Source organism: Harpegnathos saltator, unplaced genomic scaffold, assembly GCF_003227715.2.
Source record: "Harpegnathos saltator strain DR-91 unplaced genomic scaffold, Hsal_v8.6 scaffold104, whole genome shotgun sequence".
Lineage (NCBI taxonomy): Eukaryota > Metazoa > Arthropoda > Insecta > Hymenoptera > Formicidae > Harpegnathos > Harpegnathos saltator.
This window is the reverse complement of record NW_020229878.1, coordinates 352,860-361,630: the sequence shown is the minus strand read 5'-3', so window position 1 is coordinate 361,630 and position 8,771 is coordinate 352,860. Positions and strand designations below refer to the sequence as shown.

The following is an 8,771-nucleotide window of genomic DNA, read 5'->3' as shown; positions in this document are numbered from 1 at the left end:
ACGCACGGCAATTACGACAGTAATTGTTCTCTCTGACTGACGAACAAACAGTCGTCCCGAGAACAAACTCGAAAACTCGAGTCGTCGCTCGGACGTCGTATTCCGCCCGTCGATGATCGACGGGCAAAACGCTCGGCTGAAAGCTCCTCTCGTTTTTACCCTTTTCCCTCCCTGCTGCCTGCTTCTTCTGCCCAATTTTCTCGCGGACGAGACCGTACAGCGCACACAGCCGATCATTCGTTACAACGATAAGCGATTTAGGAGTGACAGGCCGACGAAAGGGCTCGATAACTGGCTGGCGCCCTCCAAATGACGAGACGCGCCAGCGGAATTTCGATTCGCGTCCGTGAATGGGAGGTCTGTTTTGCGTCTCCGCTTTTAGGAAATTATGAATCGAGCGTAAACGGACGATAAAAGCCTCCCTCACTCCCTCCCCTCCCCTCCCCTCCCCTCGTCCTCGGACAAAGCTCGGACAAACGAACGAATTTCGCTTCGTTGACGGTGTAAGAGCGACATTCGGCTGCTAATCTGCCGATAACGCGCGCGGCATTGCGGTGGTCTAAGCGGAGAACAAACGAGTTGTGCGTCAGCAGGCGCAATCTAATCCGAGATAACCAAGGCGCGATTCACTCTTATTTACGAGGCATATCATCCGGCATATCCTTATGTGCGCGCGATAACGCGAATTCCTTCGAGAGCAACTTTCGCAATATTTTCTTCTTTTTCTTTTGCTTATTTAGCTGTTATATCACGCGCACCATTTATCCTTTCGGACGTAACGCGCGTAAAATAAGTTGCGCACATGCGAGCGAGGAATCGTCGGCGATCGGCGCGTAACGATCAACATTTTTCCCTCTCTTCATGTTTCCCTTTTCTTGTTCTTTTTGTTCCCTTGCTCGCTCGACGAGAGCACTACGGACAAAAGTTGTCTGTGAAATTTCGTCGGAAACGAAATCTCGCACGTTAACCAAGTTCAGGATCGATGGATCGCCGCGCCACGTGGATCCTCAGCGAATTCCTCATCGCGCGCGCTGCGCTTGCGCCAAGAAGCGCGCCGCGATGCAGACACAAGAAGCGGACACGAACGTTCGTTCAGTAGCGTCGTCGCGCGTCACGTTGCAGATCGGCCTTATCCTCGTCGCCTAGCCTCGTCGTGCACACTTTCTTATCAATCTCCCTGGAGAAAAGTTCAAAGCTGCGTGTTTTCGACGACGTCAAATTTGCGACGCGACGGACACGGGAGGATACGTGCTTCGCGCGCGCGGTGTTTCGCGGTGATCGCTTCAACGATCCTTGCACACACTATCGGGATTTAAGCTCGCCAAAATTATGCCAGCTCAAATTTTTACTCATCGCACGAAAATCCCTTGTCGTCGAGTCGGCGGGCCGTGTGCCGAGTGACGATCGCTCCTCCCAGAGACAGTTAATAATTCGTTTTCGTTTATAGTGAGTTGTAACATACATCGATGGGATCGGTCGGTGTATGGATTTAATTGATCACAATAGGGAGATGAAAATGAAGATAAAAGCTGAGGATTATTACGCCAAACGGAGCGCCGAATATTTCGGTAATTATCTTTTGGAAATTAACTCACGCATTCCCCAATCGTAACAACAATAAAATAAATTACTCGGCTATACGAGTTATACGATGAAACGATATTGCAAGAACTTTGCCCCAAATAAATTTTGCAATGTTCGGAAGAACGTAGGTCAAATTTTATAATTGTAATAATTACTGTCGCGACAATACACTATTGTAATAATTCTGATTAAAATTACACTTAATGTAATAGTAACTGTAGCAATATAATTTTCTGAAATGCGATCGAGCATGTCACGCGAGAAATAATATTTATTTCACAGGGGAAAACAACTCCATTAAAGGTAACTAAATTTCGACTGGGATCCAAATGAAAACTCGGCGGTAGAATTTACAAACGAATGTGTTCAGTCACGATAACAGAGATATCATTTCTCGCTGACGAGTTTTTATTTTGTCCCCATTCAGTTACATATACACGGAAAAAAATCTCGATCCGTATGACTAAAACGGGACCAAATAAAAAACTCGTTGACGAGAAATAATATCTCTGTTATCGCGAGCGGGCACATATAGCTGTACTAAAAACCTCGATAGAGATAACCGAGAGTAGAGTTGATTCAGTAGGAACCTTCTGCATCTTTTTGTTCCCATAGTCAAATTTTCGTCCAAGCCCCGGGCAGCAGAGAACTCAGTTACTCTGACTCGGTTGTTCCGTATACTAAAATTTTCTTCGCATATATTAATAACAAGCAGAATGACAGGTGAAAGCGACAGAAATAAAACGACATAAAATAAAAAAAAAAAAATATAGGACGTTACTTATTGCCCTGCGAATTTGTCATACGTCTTTCGCGAATTCCTCACGAAGACGTCAGCTATCATTCCGATGCACCCGGTGCAGGATACGCGATATGTTAATCAAATGCAAAACCGGCCGCACGACTCGAATACGAATGAAGTTGAGGTGCCGTCATATTGACGCAAACTATCCTCCGTACCCGCCAATTCTATAAGCAGAAACAAACTTATCGCGTCTTAAATTGCAATAACTCGATCACACTTAATGACTTACTTCCCAGCAGCGTGGTATTCGTGCCGACAACATAAAGTCCATTTGAAATCAAGCGAGAAATAAGATATCATACACTGAGAGATGAAAATCTAAAAATTAAAAGATATTTGTTCAATGGGTACTGATAACGTACTTATAGTAATATATATATTTTTTCACTAAAAGAGAAATATTTTTCAAATCAAAAATATACATTTTCTTAAAACTCCTCACGAAAGCAATTGTTTATTCTATTCAAATAAAAGAATTCAGTTTTAAGTAAGCATGTTATTAGTACCATTGAATTAATATCTCTTTTATTCTTTAGATGTTTTTTCCTTCAGTGAATGATGAAATCTCTCAATTGAATTAAACATGGAGGGAGAAACCCGAGTTTGCGATTCAAGAGAAGAGATATATCATCTACCTTATGAAAATAAAAAAGTATTGAGAGAGAGAGAGAGAGAGAGAGAGAGAGAGAGAGAGAGAGAGAGAGAGAGAGAGAGAGAGAGAGAGAGAGACCTACAGAGAGGCAGCGCGAATAGATTGCACCGACGAGGCGTAATTACGAGGATATCTAATTAAGCCCGTTGCCAGATTCGGTCGGTCGGCCGGTCGGTTGTATAATAATACCGTCATTGTTTGACGTGGTCGACGGAGATCGGATGATTCGAATGGAGAAACCGAGGCTTCGTATGCGCCGCACGTGAGGGGAAAATTATGGGCATCTCCTAATTCGCCTTGCCGTGGCTAAGCGTGAAAACAATGCGCGCGGGTGGGGCCTCGAAATAAACGGTACGTGTTCCTCTCTCGAGGGAGACATTATCGGGCAGTCGTTCGTCGTCGTTCACGGACTCATCCTCGTGGTATCTCGGCCGGGAGAGGGAGAGTCTCTCAGTCCCGCGAGAAAAACGTATTGGAAAAACGTGCCAGGCGATTTCAGCGCCGGAAGTCGTTCGGTGTTTGCTTCCTGTCATTGAAATTAATTCGCGTATACCAAAGGGAGAGAAAGAGAAAGAGAAAGAGAAAGAGAAAGAGAAAGAGAAAGGGAAAGATAGAGGTGAAAGACACGAGCTTTCTTTGATGCTGCGTTTTCGTGGAAAACGTCCGTGTCGAGTTCAATCCACGAGAATCGGGCAAGATTTTGTAAATGGACGCGGTTTGCGCCAGTCCACGATCGAGAAGAAGACGGAACAGACCGAGTTTCCTGGATCTGTCCGCAGTGACGCGTAAGTTAAATCGCGACGATACGAGTCGATGAAAACGCGAAATCTCTGTGAAGCGCGAACGTGACGTCTGTTGTTCCGATAATTGCAGGAAAGAATAGTGAATCGTTCGTCTCGGGGCGATCTGGCGTGCGTCTCGTCGAGAAAATGAGAGAAAGAGGGGGAGAGAGAGAGAGAGAGAGAGAGAGAGAGAGAGAGAGAGAGAGAGATAGAGAGAGAGAGAGAGAGAGAACATTAATCTTTTTGTAGCAATTATCATCGTGCAAGAACGATCCACACGACCTACGTGCATTACAACTCGGCTGTATTCCCCGCGATATTATCGTTGCAGCCTCTACAACGCGTCGAGACTGCCGGATATTGCTGGACTATTAAGGATCGAGACGAAATTCTCAAAACACGATTTTTATATGTCTTAAAGATGATACAACGAATACGTCTCTCAAACAACACGGCAAATTTAAAAAACAGACTGCAAGTACTTGAAATGAGATTTTATAAAAAGAATCTCTAGAAAAAGAATTCTTCTCTCTTTTTAAGGAGGCGGGAATTTACTTTGTTTGTTATTCTTTGTTTCTTTCCTGTAAAGCTTCACCGTGTCACTGAGACTTTCCAGTCGATCAGCAATTACGGATTTAAGACCGGAAGCGCGCCGAAAACGGAAGCTACACGCGCGTCACGTACAGGACGTAAAAGTTGTCGCGGAATGGAATCACTAAAATTTCCCGCTTGCCTCGCTCAATTTTTTTGTAATTACTATACCTACCTACATACAATGCAAATACGTATGAAAAAAGATTCCAATTATTCGTGTAACGGAATAAACCCAAACGAAAAACCCAGTGACGAGGAATGATATCTCCGTTATGTGGCCGCGGCCGGAAATATCAGTTTGTATATTCAGATGTTCAGATTAAAACTCGGTTGAGATAATCGAGGGCGATTGACCGAGTAAAAAACCTCCCACACTTGAATCTTGACGTTCCTACAATCGTGTTTTCGTCCGACCCAAACGCGGAGAAAAGAGATTGTTTGAATTGACAATGACACAAGTGTGTTCTGGCTGGAAGAAAAAATTACTGATTCTCAAAAAATTCCAAATTTCTTGAAAACCAAATGCGAAAACCAAATTCCTACGAACCAGAAATTCGGCTCTTAGAAAGCAGAAATCCTGTTTCCTTCAATCAGAATTCGTTTGCTTGTATCACATTATGTTATGTCGATTAATTCAATCGATTTGCCTTTCTTTCGCCTACTGGCAACAGAAGTTTCATTCGCATTAATGGAATTATTTTTTCCGTGTATACACGCGACTTTTGAAGATATTAAATATTCGTTGTTTCTTCGGCAAAAATCGTTGAAATTCAAGCTGCAATTAACGGACATACTACGGCCGCTTTTACGATACGAATACGAAGATGAGTTGAGTTCGTTCGATTAATTCAGGTCACCCCGGTGCGACACATTGCGTCCACGCTGGAATTTGCGCGGCGGGCTATTTCGCGAAACTCAAAACGTAGCCATTGTTATCGCGTGCGCGTCCCGCGAAATAGCCGCGTTATCTGCTACATTACCTCATCAAAAGGCATTATATCCGCGCGCACATTGCGTGTTTCGCATATATACGTCATACGCGAAATTAAATGTATTCCCTGTGCGTTATGATGAGACTTAATCAAGGCTGCCAGTGACACATGCACACGGCGGCCGTTCCCTAAAAAAAAGAAAAGCAAAGGATAGATTTTGAAATATATTAGGTGTTCCGATTAATTTTTAGGATTGACGACGAATGGAATCCACTTATTGCCAGAAAGAAGGTTGCAGCAAACGATGAGAAATATTTTGACCGAAATAATAAATAATAAACTAAAATAAAAACTAAAATAAAAAAATAAATAATAAATAATAGATAATAAACAACCCATCCATCGTAGATCCCCAAAATTCATCCCGAAACACCTAATAATATGCCGACCAATCGATAACACGACCCACCTAGGGAGCAAAAATGCTTTCTCGCGCTCCTATCTCTCCATTTGCAGGCACCAATCCTGTTTATAAATTGCACAAATGAAATAGAGATGTTCCAGAGTAACAAAGAACGTCTCATAGATGTTCGAATAAATTAATTTAACATCTTGACGATTCACCTCTCTTCAGGATCACACTCAACGACGAGGGATGGACACGCGGAAGATGACGTCCTCTTCGTCTCTAGCAAAGACAGCGAGGCTTCCAAGTTGTGGACCAGCTACCTGTCGGCATGCTTCGAGCAAATCAGCCGGCAACAAGGACGACCACCGTACAGGTGAGTTTATCTTTTTTAAATTCGTTACTCGCCCAACGTACGCAAACGTACACGTCTCGGTATCGTTTACGTCATCGGTATCGTTTACGTCTTCAGAATACGTCAAGTGGCGATCGAGGAGCCAATAGCCCCGAAAATGGAGGAGAGGATCCGTTCTTCTCGTCTCCAGGTCGTCGTGGTCTGTCCAGTTCTGTTGGAGCGCGTCCGCGCTAATCCGGAGCAGACCGTTCACTTGACCAGACACCTGGTCAACGAGAAGGTGCTGGCGATGATGCTGGGTGTTCACGACAGCTACATCAACGACAGTCACAAGTCCAGCTTGGTCTGCTACGATCAGTGGAGAAAATTCTTCGTGAAGGATCAAGACGAGACATTCGTGGGCGAATTATTGGGCGCGGCTGTCGGCATTCTGGGCACCGCACCGCCGCCGGCGCTTAGGGCCGACAAGACTGCATTCTCCGTGCACCCGAAGAAAGTGAAACTGGTAGGTGCATAATATAAGATATACGCAAGACGATATCTTCGAGATACTCGAGTGAGCTTCTCGAGCTGGAGCGAAACAGGCTCCAGCTCTTCTCCTGTCGTCTCTCTCTCTCTCTCTCTCTCTCTTTCTCTCTCTCTCTCTCTCTCTCTCTCTCTCTCTCTCTCTCTCTCTCTCTCTCTCTCTCTCTCCCCCTCTCCAACGTTCCGCCCTTTCCTGGTCTTTTGACCTCTGAGTCCATTCTTCTTTGTGCATCAAAGATTTGTTGCGAAACGATCATCTGATGAAAAGACTCTGTCTATTCCTGGCATCATTTACGATCTTTTGAAACACGTGGCAGATTTTGAAATGATTCTTCGAAATATCACGAGAACTCGATATATGGAAAATGTGTGTTCGCAGGGACAAAACAGAATAATCGTTCTGCTGAACGATCCTTTGACCGTCGAAGATCACGTTTCGGTAGTCATCGATCGTTGCGGCGATGCGATCGACATAAGCAACGTGAAGAGGAGGAATCCTTACGCGCTGCAGTTCTCGATACCAGAGAGATGTCTCGAGGTGTCCATGCTGGTGGGCGTGAGAATATCCAAGAACGGCTGTTCACTTGGCGTTAGGCAAGTCAAGTGCGAGAGCAGGCTCCGAGAACTCGATCAGATCCTCAGAGCGCACGATAATCCTCTCGAGTTTATGTGCCAGGTAATTTAATTCACTGTGCGAATTAATTCAGTTTGCCCTGAAAGTTCCATCATGAAAGAGGAACTAAATCTGATTTCTCTCTCTCTCTCTCTCTCTCTCTCTCTCTCTCTCTCTCTCTCTCTCTCTCTCTCTCTCTCTCTCTCTCTCTCTCTCTCTCTCTCTCTCTCTCTCTCTCTTTCCCCCCTCTCTCCCTCCCTCTCTCTCTCTCTCTCTCTCCCTCTCTCTCTCCCTCTCTCTCTCTCTCTCTCTCTCTCTCTCTCTTCCCTTCAGAAGAGATTTTATCAAACAAGTGAATATCGAGACATTTGATTTAAAAATATTCAAGCATAATAGGCACATCGTCAGATATTTATTTAATCGGAGAATAAATAGAAGGCGACGAATAGCTTATTCAGACTACTTTTTCTTGCAGACTTTCGGCTTCAGTTCTACCGACAGGGAGCAGTTGGACAATTGGATGGTCCACGCGTTTCAGAAGAACATCCCTCCTCACTTCAATCTCCTATCAACTCCGAGCGGTTTGGTGCCTACCCATAAGAAACACACGAGTAAGCGGTCCCTAACCCCTAACGATTCGTCGAGAATGACGCATGTTTTGCAAAGTTTATGAGCGCACGATTTTGGTTTCGAAGAAAAGTCGCGACAAGCAGCAGAAGAATGTCTTCTAATATTTTTGTGATTTTCTATCGCAGGCCCCGAGGAGAGCCCGACATTGCTACACTTCGCCGCGCGATTCGGCCTGGAGAAACTAGCATGGCAGTTGCTGGAATGTCCAGGCGGCGACCTGGCCTGCGACCTGCGAAACATCTCCGAAATGACACCCGCCGATCTCGCGGAGCAAGGCGGACACACGAGACTGGCGCATCAGTTGCGGGGTTACATGGTACAGAAACCTCGCCTTTAGACCGACGTCGCAAGTAATCAAACACGCAATCGTTACTTCCGCGATACACTTTACTACTTCGCTACTTTCTCAAGAGCCGACGTACTACGTACGTCGCGCGTGTACGCACGTACACGCTCTCGCTCTATAGTCTTAGAATAGAAATAGAGATACCTCTCTCGGAGAGAGAAATGTCAGCCTGCATAGCGACCCGCTGCATCTGTCAACCCGCCGTGAATTTCACGGCGCATTCGCAGAGCCTGAATTTCCAGAGAATCTGCCGAATTTCGCGCTCACTTCGAATCGCGCAATCTCGCGCGACCGACGCGAATTAACCGACGTGTATGCTCTGCATTGCATATTTTGGCCGTCACTTTGGATCCTGGTTAATGGAATTCCAGCAAATAAACGAGTTCTCCAACATGTACAGCTACCTCAAAGTCATAAGCGAGACGACGACTAATCGACCAACAGGTGCGACTTCACAGTATCTCGAAACAATACTTCCAGATTAAAGTGTCTGATAAAAGTACTCCCGAATTACCTCCAAACGTTATAAATTACAACATTTCTTACA

General features: G+C 45.0%; 1 protein-coding gene across 3 annotated transcripts in view; it reads left to right on the top strand.

Moving 5' to 3' along the window:
- stumps (DBB domain-containing protein stumps) overlaps positions 1-8,771 on the top strand; it is a 30,365-nt gene that overhangs the window by 14,620 nt on the left and 6,974 nt on the right. Inside the window, exons 1-7 of one of the 3 annotated variants that reach the window (XM_011139735.3) lie at positions 1,047-1,568; positions 5,984-6,131; positions 6,228-6,615; positions 7,015-7,311; positions 7,724-7,859; positions 8,004-8,194; positions 8,596-8,668. In XM_011139735.3, the coding sequence (XP_011138037.1) occupies positions 1,484-1,568; positions 5,984-6,131; positions 6,228-6,615; positions 7,015-7,311; positions 7,724-7,859; positions 8,004-8,194; positions 8,596-8,668 (1,318 nt within the window). In that variant the 5' untranslated portion in view covers positions 1,047-1,483. Of the gene's footprint in view, positions 1-1,046; positions 1,569-3,124; positions 3,827-5,983; positions 6,132-6,227; positions 6,616-7,014; positions 7,312-7,723; positions 7,860-8,003; positions 8,195-8,595; positions 8,669-8,771 lie in introns of those variants that run through there. The other 2 variants (XM_011139736.3, XM_011139733.3) reach the window with 2 other exon arrangements.